The 19,539-nt window shown below is 37.0% G+C and overlaps 1 protein-coding gene across 1 annotated transcript in view; it reads left to right on the top strand.

The window, feature by feature from the left end:
• Nucleotides 1–19,539, top strand: part of KCNH5 (potassium voltage-gated channel subfamily H member 5) — a 277,609-nt gene that overhangs the window by 23,847 nt on the left and 234,223 nt on the right. The window contains exons 2-3 of the mRNA XM_002914166.3: nt 3,886–4,009; nt 16,894–17,000. Coding sequence (XP_002914212.1) covers nt 3,886–4,009; nt 16,894–17,000 — 231 coding nt within the window. The remainder of the gene's footprint in view (nt 1–3,885; nt 4,010–16,893; nt 17,001–19,539) is intronic.

The following is a 19,539-nucleotide window of genomic DNA, read 5'->3' as shown; positions in this document are numbered from 1 at the left end:
GAGTTCTTTCTCAGATACCTGTATTGTAAGTATTTCTTCTCAGTCTGTGGATTTCCTTTTCACTTTTTTGACAATGTCCTTGAATGAGGAGCTGATTTTCATTTGATGATGTCTAATTTATTTATCAACACTTTCTATTATGGTGATTGCTGTGTGAGTCTTATCTAAGAAATTCTTATCTTCCTTAGAGTGGCAAAGATTTTCTCCTCTATTTTCTTTTTAGTTTTCACCTTTCTGTTTAGTTCAATCACCCATTTTAAATTGTTTGTGTGTGTGTGTGGTGTGAGGTAGCAGTCGTGGTTCAATTTTTGCTCATGTGGATATATAGTTGTTTTAGCACAGTTCATTGAGAAGACTTTTCTTTACTCATTAAACTGCTTTGGCAAAAAATCAATTACTATTCATGTGAGGGTCTATCTCTGAACTTTTTAATCTGGTTGTATGTTTCCCCAACTTGATTCTTCTTTTTCAGGTTTTATTTTGGATTATTTTAGATAATGTGTACTTTCATAAACATTTTATGATTACTTTGTCAATTACTTTTAAAAAGCCTATTGGTATTTTCATTGGGATTGTATTGAATCTATAGATCAATTTGCAGAGAATTGAAGTCTTAAAAATATTCAGTTTCAATTCATGAGCATGGACAGCTCTCTTTTTGTCTAGGGGCAAATGGAGAGGGAGAGAGAGAATCTCAAGCAGACGCCCCACTGGGTGTGGGGCCAAATGCAGGGCTCTATCCCATGACACCTTGAGATCATGACCTCGAGATCATGACCAGAGCCAAAATCAAGGGTTGGACGCTCAACCTGTTGAGCCACCCAGATGCCCATGGTGGTTTGCTTTCTGTTTGCCTTACCAGTTGTTTGTTTTTACCTTCTTGACATTTTTTGTGAGTGTCGTCATCATTATTATTTTGATTTTTTTTCTTTTCAGCTAAAACACCTACCACATTTATTTTACTGTGATTCTGCTGGCAATGAATTCTTTCTGTTTTGCTTCTGAATGTGTCTATTTTGCCTTCGATTTTGAAGGATACCTTTGCTCTACATGAAAATCTAGGTTGATAAATATTTTCCCCTCGAGATTTTATAGATGTCATTTTATTGTTTTGTGGTCATCTGTGTTATTCATGAATGTATGCTGTAATTATTATTTCCCCAATACTTTCGAAACATACTTAAATAATCTTTTTTCTTTGGATGTTTGAAAGAATTTTCCCCTTCTTTTTTATTTTCAGCTTTACGGTTGCCCATCTTTCTACTGTGGCTTTGTTTGCATTTATCTTGCTTGAGGTTTATGAACTAAGATCTCTATGTTGTTATTTTTCATGCAATTTGAAAAATTTTAGTCATCTTTTATTCACATAACGTTTGTGCCCTATTCTGTCTTTTTTTTCCCCCGGACTCAACTACATATGTTTGGACTGCTTGGTATTGTCCTATGGAACATCTTTTAATCTCTTTCTCTTTTTGCTTCAGTTTGGAATCACTTGCATTGATATGTCTTTAAACTGTTCGTTTTTAGTGTTCAATCTACTGTTAAACCTATCCAATAAATTTTTTATGCCAGAGGTTATATTGTTAATTTCTGTGTTCCCATATTGACCTCTCTATTGTTTATTTTTTTCCCTGGATTATCATAAAAGTTTTCTGTTTCCTTGCATGCCTAATAGTTTTTAGGTGTATACCGGACACTGTGTTCATACATTGTAGAGAGTAGGTAAATTACTGGTGGGTTTCCTTGATCATGATTTTAGCTTTTTTTTTTTTTTTTTAGCGTTAATGTATTTTCTAATTTTTAATCTTAGTCCCAGGTTATAGCCCATTATCCTGGGACTTGTTTCTTATTTCTAAAGCATGACCTTCTGTGGCTTAAATGGAGAACTTGAGGTATCTACCAAGCTACTCTAGCTTGATAGGACTTGAACTTAAAAATTTATCTTCTAGCCTTGAAAGGTGGTGAAATTTCTGCTTACCTCCTGCCTTGTAGTCATTGCTAGAGTAGACAGGTTTCTTGTAGTCTCATTTTGTGCATGCATAGTTCAGATCACAGAGAAGAATTTGAGGTAAATTTGTATACAGGTTTACAGCTCCATATGTTAAAGGATCTCCCCCTCCACTTCAAGCCGGTCTAGCAGCCCTAAATTGTGACTTTTGACTATTTAGTCCCATAAGACTTTTCTGCTTGAGCTCTACCACCAAGGATCTGTATAAACTAGAAATTTGCTCTCTGGGGAATGGACAGTTAAATGAGTATCTTATTTAATGTATCTCTTTTTTTCCTAAGGGTTTGTCTTTTTTTTTTCCAGTTTCTGTCTACTTTTGGTTGTTTTTAGTACCTTGAAACAGATTTTTGCCATATTTTGTCCAATGCTTCTAGATTTAGCATCTATTCTGATAAATTATAATTGGTTGTTACATATTTATTTTTCTTAACATGTAAATTTTTTTGAGAGTAAAGTGTATGTTTTATTGGTCTTTATTCTATCCTATTGTTTGACCCAGAGTAGTGCCTTTTACTTAGCAGCTACTTAGTAAATGTTGAATTGCATCGTTATTTTTATGAAGACCAACTTTGAGTCAGAATTTAAACTTAAAGTCTTAAACTCATAACTTAATTTCCCTTTTAGGACACTATTTTGAATATGAGTTCAAAGGAGATATTTTTGGTATTTTGAATTTTTGAAGTATAGTATTCCCTTAAAATTTACTCTTTTTAAATATTCGATTTTTAATCGAGGTTGATATCAAAAGATTATTTTTTGTTTTAATTTTTTAAAATTTAAATTCAAGTTGGTTAACATATAGTGTAGTATTGGTTTCAGGAGTAGAATTTAGTGATTTATTACTTACATATAATCCCCAGTGCTCATCCCAGTAAGTGCCCTCCTTATGCCCATTCCCCCATTTAGCCCATCCCCCCACCCACGTGCCCTCCAGCAATCCTCAGTCTGTTCTCTATATTTAAGATTCTCTTATGGTTTACCTCCCTGTTTTTATTATGTTTTATTTTATACCGAAACCAAGTCAATTCTCCATCCAAAATAGACCAGAGACATTCCTTTTATTTACAACAATGATAGTTTACAAATTCTGTGTGGAATGTGGTTGAAAATAATATATTTGCATAATTTTATTTTAAAAAAGGAATCTTCAATGTTATTTTAAATTTTTTTTTGGAGATTTATTTATTTATTTGAGAGAGAGAGAGCACGTGAGCAAGTGGGGGGAGGGGCAGAGGGAGAAAATCTCAAGCACACTCCCCACTGAGCATAGAGCCCTCTGTGGGGCTCCATCTCCTGACGCATGAGATCAGGAGCTGAGATGAAACCGAGGGTCAGAAGCTTAATCAACTGAGCCACCAGGCGCCCCTCTTCAATGTTATTTTAAATTAGACTTCTCAAGATCAATTTAATGGGGAATTTGTCCCATGATGTCAAAATTACAATAGAATTTTTGGAGCAGTCATACAAACTGCCTTAATATTATCAAGTTAAGTTTTCTCAATTAGTGGAGAAGTGACTCTGGCTCTAATCTTAATAAATTACTCTGTTTTTAGGTGTAATTATCATAGTCATTAACATTTACATAATATTAACCATACTTGCTTTTCATAGCTTAGAATATACTTGAATGCAACAAGGTATTATAAACTGGCTTTTTTTTTTCCAACAGATTTTTGTATGCAAATCTTGTACTTATTGCAAATCTCATTTGATAATCATGCTAAACTGATTATGTCAATCTTAAGAATAGGCTTTATTATTTGTACCTTAACAAGCCATAGTTGCATTTGTCTATAAATTTGTCTTTTTATTTACTTGAAAGAAGTACATTGTTAAATGAAGATAAAAAACTTCCTTTTTCCTTCTTTCTTCTTTAGAATCGAGTTTCTTACTGGGAAATGCCCAGATTGTGGATTGGCCTGTAGTTTATAGTAATGACGGTTTTTGCAAACTTTCTGGCTATCATCGAGCTGACGTCATGCAGAAAAGCAGCACTTGCAGGTAGGTAATAGAACAGCTCAGGAATCTTCTGTAAAATTTAAGTAAATGCTGAATGTGGCTAAAGGCTAAACTGACAGTAGTCTACTCGACCCAGGTTTTGCTTCCCTGTGGTTTTTGCTTCCTGCGGTTTTGTTTTCTGTGGTTTCATGCTTTCAGTAGTTTGTTATCCACAGTTCACCACTTCCAGGAGCAGAAGCTCTTCCTTCTGATGCCTACATCATTCACCTCACTGCCTCTCATTTCCTGTGAAATGCTATGCTATTTCCTATGAAAATGCTCCTGCATTTTCTCATTTCACATCTTCACAAGGAGGGTGAGTACAATACAATTAGATGCTTAGAGAAAGAGAGAGACCACGCTCACCTAATTTTTATTACAGTATATTGTTATAATTGTTCTATTTTATAATTAGTTATTATTAATATCTTCCTTTGCCTAATTTATAAATTAAACTTTTATTATAGGTATGTATGTATAGAAAAAAAAAACAGTTTATAGAGTGTTAGGTACTATCTACGATTTCAGACATCCACAGTGGAGGGGGGGGTGTCTTAGAATGGATCCTCCCCAGATAAGGGGAAAATCCTGTGCTTATACTTTCTGTGATATTGGGATTTATTTATAATAAGAAATATATATTTGGTTTTTGACATGGTTCCTGGCACAGGTCTCTTAAAACCCTTAGAATTTCCTGTGATAAGAACGATAAAAGTGCCTTTTATTATGTTAATGGAGACCTTTGGAAAGCCCTTAAGTAAACTTAGTATGGAGGCTATGCCTTGGGGAACCATCCAGGTGATTGGAGAGTTGAAGCTTTCAGGACTCCAGCCCCTCAACCTTCCAACCTCTAGGGAAGGGACGGGGCTGGAGGTTGAATTAATTGCCAGTGGTCAAGGATTTAATCAGTCCTGACTATGTAGTGAAGCCTCCATAAAAATACGGAAGGACAGGGTTCAGAGAGATTCTGGGTTGGCGAGAGTGTGGAGGAGCTGGGAGAGTGGAGCACCTGGAGACAGCATTTAACTCCGTGCTTTCCCCCACACCTTGCCTGTGCATCTCCTGGATCTAGCTATGCCTGAGTTATATCTTTTATAATAAACCAAGTGAGTGATCAAAGGCGCAACCTCTGTCAGAGAACCACTGATGGCATCAGCGCTTCTTGATCTAAACCAGTGATCTAGTAGGTAAAATATTTCTCTGAGCTCTGTGTGCTGCCCTAGCAAATTAATCAAACCCAAGAAGGTTGTGGAAACCTCCAGTCTGTAGTTGGTAGGTCAGAAGTACAGGTATCAACTTGTGCTTTCAACTGAGTGGGGGTGGGGGGCGGTCTTGTAGGACCGAACCTTTAACCCGTGGAGTTATGCTATCTTTGGATAGAAAATTCAGTTGAATTATAGGACAACTGAGACTGAACCAATGTGAGTTCGTTCCTCGGTGACTCAGAAACCGAAAACTGTATTTGCAGCAAATAAGAACATCACGGGGAATGGCTTCCAAAGCCGTGACTCCGCAGAGCGAGGGTGAAGAGATTCCTTTAATTTACGGTTAGGATGAATAGTTAGGGAAGTCTTGTCTTCCAATGTACAGGTGGGCATAAGGTCACGAAAAACATGCCTATATGCACATTGTATGTTATGTAAATGAGGCTTGTGCTCCTCCAAGGGCAGAGATTTTAGAATTATAATGAGGTGAAGGTAGTGGTGGGTCGTTCCAGAGGGCGCTCCGTGGTCCATTTGCGCAGGCGCGAGTCAGGGGTGACGCTCAAACTGGGGCGTGTGGCTGGCGGGCTGGAGGTCTGGTCAGCGCAGCCGCTTTCGCTGGAGGGACGGTTTTGTTTTCCATTTGCTTGAGTTAAGAGACAAGCTACAAGGAAGAGCTTAAGGAAAAACGTGGGAGAAAGATCGGTGAGTACAAGCAGGTGGGCAGTAAAGATCAGGTCTTGGGGTCTAGCTGGTGATACAACCAGCTGGTGTCCCAAGAATTGCTTGTTGGTGTGGAGACTGTTGTCCCCCCTCCCCCCATTGATACCAGAATCTATTTAGTCACGTATAAAAACTGTAGAGTAAAAATTGTATTAGAATATTAAGGAGACTAGATTGTCAGTGGAAATACATAGTTTAAGAGCCATTGGGGGGAACTTATGCAAAGAAAAAGATTTTTGCACATCTGTAAATCTATTAATTCATGCAATAAGTATTTTTTGGCTATACGATGAGCCACGAACTATTCTAGGTGCTGAGTGATCAAAGGAGCATCCTCTGTCAGAGAACCACTGATGGCATCAGCACTTCCTGAGCTGCTAAAACTGTCTTGAACAGAGTAAACAGCCCCCAACCAAGTAGGACATAATTCATGAACATTTAAAGAGCATCAAAATGAAGTTTTTATATCCTGTGAAAATCACATGTACTTTGTAATGTTGGTACATTGTACTGTTGCTATTTTGTTTGGCTTATGTAAAACAGAATCTGGCATTTACATTATTTATAACAATTCTTTCTAAAATATGCCGTATCTGTGAGTTTAAAGAGAGTATTATGAAAAAAGATCATATATAAAAGAAAAGGAAATTCTATAAAGGAACCAATTTAGATCCAAAAACTTGTCCACAATATTTCAGTAAGGCCAGATGGGATGTTTTTTCCTTGAGTTAATTTTTCTTCAAGGCTCTCACTTAACTAAGCACCAAAATCATGTTATTTTGGAACTATAAGGGATCTAAATTATTTTCTACTCCAAATCCTTTGTTTTTCAGAGCAGAAAACTGAGGTAGAGCTATGTTTAGGGACTTGCCCAGGGAAATACAGTGATTTATTTGTCTTTTTTCCTATATATTTCTGAAAAAAAAATTATATATCCTGCATCTTCATGGAAGCCAGGGATTTCATATTATGCCAGTGAGTCTAAACCTGACTACACATAGGAATCACTTGGAGAGGTTTTGCGCCACATAGATTCCCAGACCTCACCTCTGGGAATCATGTTTTCAATCAGAATCCCCCAAGGTGGGAGGTGGGGGCAGGTAGCAGTATCTTTAACCATTGGCTTCAGACAATTCTGATACTTAGCCAGGATTGAGAAATAGTTTGTTCAGACATCTTCCTTCATTTATCTGGTCCCCACAACCCTCGTTTTTATCTCTAAAGTTATTTTCACATTCAATCTTCACTCCCAGGTCTGCAATTGGTAAGAAGAGTGATGGAAAACTGTGGCCCCCCTTATGGAGAAACTGCCTTTGGTAGCATTGATGTCTTTGTGCCTTTTTCTTCCATTGGATGAATATTAGCTCCCAGTGGCACTGCCACTAAGGTGTGTGTTCTAAGTTCTGGGAGGTTGAGGTCTGTATTGAGCTTTTCTGTTTTCTTATGTCTCAGTGAGCTTTAGGTTAGGAAAAGGTGAGTTTTATGATAAGTGTTACTTATGGAACAGGCTCTATAGAGAGTTCCAGGGACTGTCGATTCTTCCATACCCATTTCTTCTTTTTGAACTGTGGACATCCCATCATCGCGCCATGCCTGTTTCAGATGCCGTCTTCCACCTGAAGGTATTTATGACGCCTTCAACAAGATTGTCCTCCTCTGACGCACTTGTGGTTCATTATTTGGCATTATCATCTGGCCTTAAACTAGCTTTCCTTATCCCTCAGGGCTTTCATTGCTACTGCTTTTGTCATTTTTGAGACATATTCCTCTTCATATCTGGATATATTGTGAAGTTCTGCTCCCATCTCTTAATTTTATGTATCTGCCTCTACTTCCAGTCTCTTTTCCTCGGCATGTGCAATGTGTCCTACAAAAGGGTTCATTAAAAAAATTCCTGCATGTTACATTAGCATATTCTATCCCCTAAAAGAGCTTCTTTCTCCTCCCACCACCAGTGTTAGATTATAAATGTCTTTAAGGTAGGTATTTCATCTTGTTCACTTCCGTATGCACCAAGGACACAGCTCAGTGTTTTGTGTTTGTATTTGTTGAATTAGATTGGCTTGCGTTGCAATAAACCCCAGCCTGGGTCTCACATGCTTCTGTATAACATGCTTTTGTTTATTGTATTTCGTCCCACGTGTCATGGTGTTTAAGGTGGGTGAGAGAGCGGAGAGCTTTGGATTATGTTATGCTTTTTCACTGTGGGAAGAAGTATGCAAACCTTCCCCCAGTTCTTCTTCACTATTGTTAGAGATGGCATTTTCAAAATGATAATAGTCTTTTTTTTTAAAGCATTTTAAAAAAGATTTTTTTTTTCAAAAGATTTTATTTATCTATTTGACACAGAGACAGACAGCCAGCGAGAGAGAGAACACAAGCAGGCTCTCAGCAGAGGAGCCTGAAGCGGGGCTCGAACCCAGGACTCTGGGATCACGCCCTGAGCCAAAGGCAGAAGCTTAACGACTAAGCCACCCAGGCACCCCTTTAAAAAAGATTTATTTATTTATTTGAGAGAGAAAGAGAGAGTGTGTGTGCAAGTGTGGGGGAGGGGCAGAGGGAGGGAGAGAATCCACAAACAGACTCCCCGCTGAGCAGGTAGCCCTTTGTGGGGCTTGATCTCAGGACCCTGAGATCATGACCTGAACTGAAACCAAGAGTCAGCTGCTCAGCTGACTGAGCCACCCAGGTGCCCCTGAAATGATAATGTTATTAACGTAAGTGATTATTACTTGATTGCACAAAACACCTAATGTATTTTGCTGATCTAAAAATTGCAACCAGTTTAATGCCTTCACAGAACAGTGAAGACTAGCATCTGATACATGAGCAGATGATATTTGAACATTATTAGGTTTTCTTATAGGCATAATTTATTTTAATGCACTCCCCTTTTAAACCTCCTTGTCCCCTTTTAAAATTAAACTCTACCCATTTTACGTTTACTGCAGCATTTTTTAGAAGAATAAGTCCTAGAAATAGTCAAAATGTCCAGTAGGTCTGCTAAAAAATATTATGGCAAAGTCAAACTTTCTAAATCATATGTTGGAAGGATAAGACACTGAAAGAAGCTAACAACATATTTTTTAAGTAAAAAAAATCAACCAAGCAAACAAAAAAATAGTTCACAGAACAGTATCTACATTCTGATTCTGATTTTTTACATATGGCTTTTTTCTATTTCCTATATAAATCTATAAAAACCTTTGACTATCATGCACAAGGAAACAAGAAAAGAAGGAAAGAAAAAGTTTATATACACACATAGATTATATGTGTTATATATATATATATATAATATATTGTTAAAGCTAAGAGTCATAAAGTTTGGAATCACTGCAATTCTAGGTGGAGATAACTAATTTGACACTGAGGTTAGCCTTGCAAATCATTCAAAGAATTTTACTGATTTTAATAATGAGAAGTTTTAGGCAAACATAACAGAATGCGAAACTACCAATCAGTGAGCATCAGTCTGTGAGGAAACGATATGACATTTATATGTGGAAAAATAAATAATCTTTTTATACAACTTGCATTAGATGAATTAAAGTAGTGACTGATAAAAATTAATGTTCTACATTTCATATACTCAAATATGAGTTGTTTGGGAAAATGAAAAAATTAAATTGTGATTTTACGACATGAAGAGGCTAATATTTAGTTCTTCCATTTCCTTGTTCCTTTTTTGCCCTTCCCAGTTGGTCTCCCATTAGATCAGGTGCATGGAATTAAACTAAACTTACTCCCCACTTTGTCCCAATAATATTATGATCCCTCTGGGCAAAGTCTCCATTTTATTTTATTTCTTTTTCTTGCCTTTTCTTTCTTTCTTTTTTTTTTTTTTTAAAGATTTTATTTATTTAATTGATAGAGATAGAGACAGCCAGCAAGAGAGGGAACACAAGCAGGGGGAGTGGGAGAGGAAGAAGCAGGCTCATAGCGGAAGAGCCTGATGTGGGGCTCGATCCCACAACGCCGGGATCACGCCCTGAGCCGAAGGCAGACGCCTAACCGCTGTGCCACCCAGGCGCCCCTTGCCTTTTATTTTTTTTCCCCTTTAATCCATCCCCTGTCCTTTTCCATAGTTATTCCTTCTATTGTGTTTACTATGTGTCTTTCCAATCCATCTTCCATTTGTTTATTAAATATGTGTTTTTTTAAAATGTTATTTCGTGTTTGTTTTTAAAATCTACGTAATTCTTACCATGCAGTAAGATTGATAGTTTCTTACTGTTTTCACTCAACATTATTAAGTTTTTGAGCTGTTTTTACATTGTCATGTGATAATCTGTTTCATTATGTCTGATGTATAGTGCTCCAGTATCTTCCCAGCCTTCTGTTTTATTATCCGTTCTAGTAGTCGTGAGCTCCAACTTCTGACAGTTTACTACGTTCAACGACAAGCATCCTTATACACATCTTCTTGTGTCCCCATGTGAAAAATCATCGGTCCCTATACCCAGAAATAGGATTGCTCGGTGGTAGAATGTATGCAGAATGTGTAAATTAACTGCTACCAGATTTCTGTCCAGAGTACCTTTCTGCTTCCACTCTCAGCAGCCACAAGGGAGTGTTACTATTTTCCTACATCCTTGTACTTCATAATAGTACATAATAGTATGTACTTAAAAAAATTTTTTTTTTTAAAGACTTTTTTTTTTTTAATTTTATTTATTTATTCTACAGAGATAGAGACAGCCAGCGAGAGAGGGAACACAAGCAGGGGGAGTGGGAGAGGAAGAAGCAGGCTCACAGCAGAGGAGCCTGACGTGGGGCTCGATCCCACAACGCCGGGATCACGCCCTGAGCCGAAGGCAGACGCTTAACCGCTGTGCCACCCAGGCGCCCCTTAAAAAATTTTTTTTGTGTATTTATTTGAGAGAGAGAGAGAGAGCAGGGGAAAGAGCAGAGGGGGACAGAGAAGCAGACTCCATGCTGAGCAGGGGGCCCGACTTGGGGGTCCATCCCAGGACCCTGAGATCATGACCTGAGCGGAAATCAAGAGTAGGACGCTTAACTGAGCCACCCAGGTGCCCCCTACATTTCTATTTTGCTCCTACATTTCTATTTTTAAAAATCTGATGTGTGCTAGGTACCATTTCATTTTTGTTTTGCCTAAATTTCAGAAAAACATTCTAATGACATTTCAGGATTGGAAGGAATTTCAAATCTAGTCCATTTTATTGTCTAATAATTGCGTTTCCAAGCCTTTGGACTGTTTTGCTATTTATTGAAGGACACAAAATGTATTGTATATTTAAAAGAGATTGTAGGTTTTGGGGGGAGGGTATTTAAAAGCTTCTGATCTTATCTCGTGACCCCCAGAACCCCTGACATTCAAGACATCAAGACAAGCTATCATAGTTTAGGTAGAAACCACGTTAGCATTTTACTTTTGATTGACCCGAGATTTTTTTTTTTAAAGATTTTATTTATTTATGTGACAGAGAGACAGCCAGCAAGAGAGGGAACACAGCAGGGCAGTGGGAGAGGAAGAAGCAGGCTCCCAGCGGAGGAGCCCGATGTGGGACTCAATCTGGAACGCCGGGATTACGCCCTGAGCCGAAGGCAGACGCTTAACAACTGCGCTACCCAGGCACCGGACCTGAGATTTTTAAAAGCCCCTTCTGTTTTTTTGTTTGTTTGCTTTTGTTTGTTTATTTTTTAGAAGGGTGAGAAGAGCAATAGGTAGGGAGGATTGGAGTATATAGATGTTTTCAAATACATTTCCCCTCCCCCTCTGGGAGGCTCATTAATAATCTTTTTTCTGAACCATCAAATGAGACAATGGAGCAATTAAGAGGCACTTTATTGGATGTATTTCACAAGTGGTTTTATTAACACAGGGTCATCTCAGCCAGTGAGAGCACATTACACATGATGGATGTCAGTCAGTTTGGTTCCATCTGGCTGAGGGCTCTGCCTCACACAGTGGCACTGAGGGCAAGTGTTGGGAGAGCAGAGGTGCCTCAGTGACGTCACACTCCAAAGATTGGAGATGTCCAGTGCTCTCTCTAGTTTCCATTAATTACATGCCATGGATCTACCATTTATGACTCTATCTAAATCCTTCTAAGCTCATATAAATTAATGGGTTGTGAAACCTTTTGGTTACGATTCAATGTATAAAGAAATGCTTTCATTTATTCCAAAATTACCTCTTTCAGATTTTGAAAGCTGTGTTGTTTGTAAATTTTCCTCCTTACTCCCCCTCTCTCAGGCTTTTTACTTTTTGATCCTTTGACTGTATAGATTTGAGCCCATTCTCCCATTAACTTTGGTTATAATTTTTATTCTTGTGGCTGATTCTGAGCAAGAGACCACATTTACCATCTGCATTAAGTCAATCTGTGTGGTTTCTGTGATGAACCATTTGCTAGGCTGTGAATTACAGCCTATAGATAATATTATCCTTTTTGCGGTGACTGAATATGGTGTTTTAGTCCAAGCATTGTTGACCATTAGCAGATTAAGATAGATTGGCAGAACTCATGAATAGGTTATATTTTTTTGTTTATAAGGTTCCTTTCTCCCTTGGAAATCTGTCAACATTTATAGCCATCCTTGCTGGTAGGTAGCATAATGAAGTTTGTTTGTGATATTTTGTTGGCAGAACAAGAGATCCAAAAATAAGTAAATCGTGCTGTAAACCAAGGCCACCTGTCCTTAAAAATGTGCTAGGGCAGAAAATACATGAAAGGTATACTGCCCAGTGCTCAGGCAAGCTGGATTTAGCCTAGGCTAGGCTTCAGGAAAACTTCTCCCTTACTCCCAGGACCAAATTTTACCACCAGTTAGTTGTGTGGCAAGAAAAGTGGCCAGAATATTCAGGAGCAGGCCTTGCGTGGGTTTGTGCTTTCAACCTCATGGGCTCATAAAGAAAGAAGACACACAAAATGATGTATGTATCCCTTTAAGGCACAGTGACCCTGCCCATTAGCAAGCATGGCCCAGCCCCTGTTCTAGAATTGTGGAGGAGCTAGAAAGTAGTGGGGTTGGGACTGGAGGGGCTTTCTTCTAACCCCACCCATAAGAAGCATTCCAGTCATAATTCAGCCATTGCACAGCACATTATAACTTATGACTTCACGTGCATTATCTTTTTAAAACCCTCACCCTCTGAGGTATGAACATTATCATCATTTTACGGATGAGGAAACTGAAGGTCAAAGCAATTATATGTCTTGCCCATGAATTATGCAGTTTGTAAGTGGTGTGGTGGTAGTCTGTTATATCATGACCACTCAATATTATAGCGGGGTTAAATAGCTTCTGAGCATCTAATTTTATTTTCCTTTCCCATTAGATGACAGTGCAGCTGTAGAAGTCATTTGTAATTACTCTAAGGACAGCTTGGCATTCTAAGAGAGCAATTTAAAGTTCTAATTGTTTTATATTCTATTATATATTCATGGATGGTATACATAAAAATGTGCAAAATTATTATATAGGTATATAGTTTCTAAAACCGATGACCATTCTAAATCTTGGTTTCCTTCAAATTCCACTAACCATTCAAGGACTGCATTGAGCTTCAGCCATTAGGAGTCAGGCTGCTGGAAACCTTGATAAAGACACTCAACATTTACGTGTAAAATAGCTGAGCAAATAAACAAGTGTGCCATTCTCATAGACTGTGTGGAAGCAATGACTTAGTATGGTTTGAACAACTTCAGATGGAAAGACTTTCATTGGAAAGATGGATACTACATTTCAGGCATCTTTTAGAGTTCATTTAAAAATATTTTTTATTAGTTAATTGCTGCATTTTACCACTTCAAATATGTGTTCTGTCACATGTATTTGGTTTAATAAACTTAAAAACAAAAATATGAGTGAAACAGTAAGAAATAAAAGATTAATTTTTAAGGAAGTATTCGGATTGTAATAATCTGGGATTTTTTTTTTTTTTCTTAAGGTGCCTCTGTTAGGACAGGTAATTTTACCATTGACAGGACTAAATTAGTGAAGAATATATTATAGAATTTTTAGAGTTATTTGAAAAGTTGCTTGTTTTCATGTTCTCTTTAGCATTTTCACTGAATCAGACTTTTGTTGCATTTTTTATTAAGTGACATTATTATATCAATTTCCAAGACAGTTTTTTTTATTTAAGTTGTAACTTATTTTTAAATCCTATTAGAGTTAATTTTTCAAAATTTTTTATCTTACTTGCTTGTTATAGTATATATGCTTTCTTTCTTTTTTTTTTTTCTTTAATGTTTTTCTGTTGGCCAGTTGTGGATATTGTGTTTTAGTTTATTGAGTCATAGCATTCTGACATTTACTAGTAGGAGTAAAAATGGTTTTTGTTTTCTTTCTTTTTAAGACCATAAACATTTAGTTAGCTTAGTTACCCTTATCTTAACTTTTTTCTTCAGTTTTTTAATGTTTTCTTTCTACTGACAAATCTTTAGATTAAAAGTAACAGTCAATTAAAAAAAAACTGGTTGATTTAAAAAGTTCACCTGTCTATAAAAAATATTAACAGTATTAAAGTAGTGTCTTATTTTTTTTGGAGGGCAAGGAGGGTGCCTTTAACTGAGTAATTCTAGTTTTAGTGTAATGCTTTCAAGAGATTTTCATGAAACTGTCATGAACTGGAGTTCAGGCTTTGGCAGAAGCAATGGTTTTTCAATGCTGTTTTACAGGCAGGCTTGGAGGCTTCCTCTGTGAGTCTGGCTCTGAGATTATGGAGTTAGAATCTGTCATTTTATTCTGAGATTCTCTTGCTTATTTTACTGTTATAATGAGCTTTTTTTAAAATAAAAGATAGAGATACTGTAATTGAAATTGCAGAATGCAGATTGGGCAGTCTTCGGTAAGCTTACTCTATTGCATTTCTTAGTTTCTGGAATTCTAGTTGCTTAGGTTAGTGTTATCATAAGATGGGCCATGACTCTGTAAATTCTGGCTGTCATATGGCATTGCTATTGAATCCTTTAGCTGTTTTTGGATTTTGCTATTCAACTGTGCTTTTCATGTTTTAAATTTTCTAGATTGATACATTCAGGGACAGATTTCTCATGAAGATAACGAATCTTAAACTTCAGGGGCCCTCGCTTGGGTGACTCTCTTCCAAAACTCTGTGCCTAATTTTGTTTTATAATTTTATATTATTTTCTTAAAGAGGGTCCCTAAGATCGTATAAGCTTTAGGCCCCCCCTCACGTGGGTTCACCTTTGGCCAATATGCGAACTTGTTGAAACTGGAAGAAAAGCAATAACAAAGATATACTTGAACCTTTAGAAACTTAGTCAAGGTATCTGGCAGTGCCATATGGTCTTTTCTAGTGGAAGAAAGGTTCTGGATAATTATGTTAACTAGTAGAACTATGTATCTAAAACCAGATGCATAACTGATGATTGTGAAAGCATACCGAGAAGAGTTTTAGAGGCTTGTAGTCCTTGACTGAGTTCTGTTTTGTAGAGTATTAGACTTTTGGTGAGGTTCTCTTAGAAAAACAGATAATTTCAAACATTGGGAAATTTTTGTGGCATGTAAAATCTCACTCTTTTAATCTATGTTTTATATGTTCTCTCACTCATGGCAACAGTGTATGCCTTCTTCAGTTTCTCACCATTATTTTTCTCCCATTAGCCATACCTGCACCTGTCTAATAAAATCCTCATAACTGATGAGAATGTTGATGCATTATATGTGCAGTGTGGACTCTTCACATATCCTTGTGTGTGGAAGGATAAAAAAGCCCATGCAGACTGAAATTGTGCAATACAACCTTAAATAAAACTCAGTGCAAAAATTTATGATTATTCTGTGACCTTTACCAATGTCTGTCAAAACACTGAAAACTATCTTACTGTTAATTATAAATGCAGGGGAATGCAAATAATAGTAAAACTCATATCAAACACACTGTGATTTAGAACTTAAGACACATTGAGAATTAAAGCATTTCATTTCTTTGTAAAAAACTATCATGAGTTACCTGAATTATACTTGCCTTCTCATAATAGAGCATGACATGAAGAGAGCATTTTTTTTTTCTCTTAGTAAATGCTCATACTCCTTCATAAGTCTGCATCAACCACAACTGTTTTAATTTTGTATTCTCACTATTATGAACTATCTCCTTTGGCTCTTTTAATGTGAAGTTTTTTTTACTGGCATCACTTCCTCTGGGAAAACTTGATCCTCTTTCTCACAATCGCTTTCCTGATTTATGTTGAGAAGTTCACCCTCTCTAAGTTCCTCTGGCTGCACGTCCAGGGTCTCTCACATGACAACAGTGTCAACATTGCCACAGTCTTGTGTTTCATCTATACCTTTATTTATGTTCAATTTGAACGTCCCTTCCAGCATTATCATTTTTCATTTCTTTGCTGGACTTAATCTTTGATGGCTAATTCCTGCTTTCAATTATCTGTTTTTGTAAAATGTCACATGGGTTTATTGCTGAGAGCCAAGGAGGCAACACAATTACATGCTTTGAGTCTGTGCATGAACTGAATAACAGATGTGCCGTGACCGGGACTGAGGGGCTTTGAGAGAAGTGATGTGATTGGTTACTGATTGTGATGTGTATCTGTTATTTACTAGTGATTTGTAGGCTGAGGAGCTAACAGCCAAGTTTATACTTTCTGCAGTTATTTACAGTTAATATACTATGATAACTGAAATTGCAACTGTGCTGTTGGGAGACTGGTGGCATTTACTAAATCATAGTAACTGAAATTCGTGCCTATAGGAACTATGTAAGTTGATTCTCTCTCTCTTGCTCTCCATATATATGTTTGAAATAACTTCTAAACCTAGCTTTTAGCAAGAAATTTAACAACCATGATTAAAATGTTGTTTCAATAATTTAGTTTATTTTGTGGGAGCAACATTTAATTTTGTAACTAAATTTGAAAACTCAATCAAAAGAACAACTATGTGATTTTTTGTAGCATTTGAAAAGCAACACAAAACTGAAACGGATTGTTTGTTTTTTCCCAGTTTTATGTATGGAGAATTGACTGACAAGAAGACCATTGAGAAAGTCAGACAGACTTTTGACAACTACGAGTCAAACTGCTTTGAAGTTCTTCTGTACAAGAAAAATAGTATGTATCTAAATTAGCAATAAGATGTGTCAACTCTGGTTAATGTTATGTTTTGGTTAGTGGTGGTTGAGCTATTGTGCAGAGAGAGGATCAAACTTTGTTTCTTCTCTTGGCAAAGGCAGGGGGTGCTGATAAAATTAGATAACAAAACTAATAAATGATCCTACCTATGAAAAGCAACCTTTTGAGGAATGGCAGGAAAATATGGTGCATTTTAAATGTGATTTTGTGTGTGGGTGTGTCAGGTGGCAATATGTTTTGTAATTAATACTCACGGCAAAGATCCTATAGTTACATGACAGCAACTAAAAATGATAGAGAAATTCATTCATTTCTTCTTGTGGTTAAAGGAAAAGGTGATTCCCTTTCTACATGTGTACAGCTGACATGTGGTATTGACTCGAGGTCTTTACCAATATGGCCTTTTGCTAGACTCTGACTCTTGTGTGGAAGGCTAACAGAAGAAGTCCCTACTTTCAGAATAGGCCATTAACATCTGGTAAATTTGTATTGATCATGGTGAACTGTTCTGTAGGAGGAATTTGTGAATAATCAATTGTCCATTATATAATCACATAAGACCTCATGATATGGACCCTCTTTCAGAGTTTGGAGGAAAAAAACCAGCCAAACGAAAACCAACTTATGTACTCCACAACCAAGTTTCCTTTCTACATTTTTTTCTTTGAATAGTCTGGTCACTGACTTCAATTTCTTTTTCCCCAAGTTGACCTTTNTTGCCTTTTTTTTTTTTTTTTTTTTTTTTAAGTGAACAGTCACTTCAGAAGATGGGTCAGTTTATTTAGTGTTAATGATAAATGACAGCAAAGCCAATTATCATTTTTTTAAAGATTTATTTATTTGAGAGAGAGAAGGAGAGGGAGAGAGCATGAGTGAGAGGGGCAGAGGGAGAGGAATGTCAAGCAGACTCTTTGAGGAGCACAGAGCCCAGCATGGGGCTTGATCTCATGATCCTGAGATCATGACCTGAGCCAATTATTACCTTTAGTGGAAATTGATGGTTACTAAATTCTTCCCCATTTGGGAAGCATTTTAACTTCAACAGGAAGCACTTGTTCCATTTTCGGAGCTGGCTGGATTTTTTACAGCATAATTCATCCTCTCCATCTTACTTGAACATTTATTCACTATTAAATATTTAGAATTGAACTTAGGTTTCTCTTTTTATTAATAGACCATCAAAGAGATAATCACAACTACAGACATTGCTTTAAAAGTAGTGCACTTGGTAATGGGAATATTGGTCTTCAGTGATTTTACCTATGAAATGTCATCATTTTATCTTTCATTTTAGAATCAAGGCCAAAGGGGTATTTCTCTTTGTTCATAGCCAAATGTCTATTGGCTTGTCACCCAGAAAACAATCCATTCTGAATGATCTGCTCTGGCCTCTACCAGAGAAAAGTCAGGCTTGAGGTGTCCTCTGGGTCTTTTTCACCAGATCCAGATACCTTCTGATAAATTCATATGTCAAAACCCTGTATCCTTTTCATATAGGGTTGTTCTCCTTTGAATGACTTAGATATGTGCTCTGAGTTTAGCGAATAATTTAAGGATATTCCCTATTACGAAGGTCATTTAACTTTGACACTAAGAAGAATAAACAAATCTTTGCCTGATTTATTTATTTTATTTTATTTTATTTATTTTAAAGATTTTATTTATTTATTTGACAGAGAGAGAGAAAGAGACAGTCAGCGAGAGAGGGAACACAAGCAGGGGAGTGGGAGAGGAAGAAGCGGGCTCCCAGTGGCTCCCAGCGGAGCAGGGAGCCTGATGTGAGGCTTGAACCCAGGACCCTGGGATCACGCCCTGGGCTGAAGGCAGGCGCTTAATGACTGAGCCACCCAGGTGCCCCCTTTGCCTGATTTTAAAGTGTGAGAACCAAGTTCATAGTTTCTGAGTTTCTCAAAAATACCTTTGTGGAGGGTGCCTGGTTGTTCAGCTGATTAAACGTCTGCCTTCGGCTCTGGTCACGATCTCAGGGTCTTGGGACCGAGCCCCACATTGGGCTCCCTGCTCACAGGAAACCTGCTTCTCCCCCTCCTCCCTGCTTGTGCTCTCTCTCTCTATTTCTCTCTTTCTCAAATAAATAAATAAAATCTTAAAAAAAAACCTTTGTAGAGATTCTGTTTTCCTTATATCCTTTAAATCGTGTTAACAAGAACCTGAATTTTATGTTTCCAAAAGTTTCTTCCAAGGTAGTACTTTTTTTATTTTAATGTTTCGAAATTTTCTTATTTGCATTGGGTTTTTTCATTAAAATGAAAGATAGATATCATTTATATATTTTAATGGAGTTCTACTACACTTAAAAAAGCTTTAAAAAATCTTGTAAATTGTTACCTGAAGGTTCTTGAACATCAACTAAAAAAAAGTATGTTCTTGTAACTTTTAAAAATGTTAGAAAAATTCACATGTCTGTAGATAAATGTTTTGGGAATGCCTCAATGCCAAGTCTTCCTAACACTTCCATTAAGTAATTAGGTTAAATAGCATTTTGCAAATGGGGATATTG

This window comes from Ailuropoda melanoleuca, chromosome 14 (assembly GCF_002007445.2).
Source record: "Ailuropoda melanoleuca isolate Jingjing chromosome 14, ASM200744v2, whole genome shotgun sequence".
NCBI lineage: Eukaryota > Metazoa > Chordata > Mammalia > Carnivora > Ursidae > Ailuropoda > Ailuropoda melanoleuca.
This window is presented reverse-complemented; position numbering and strand designations above follow the sequence as displayed.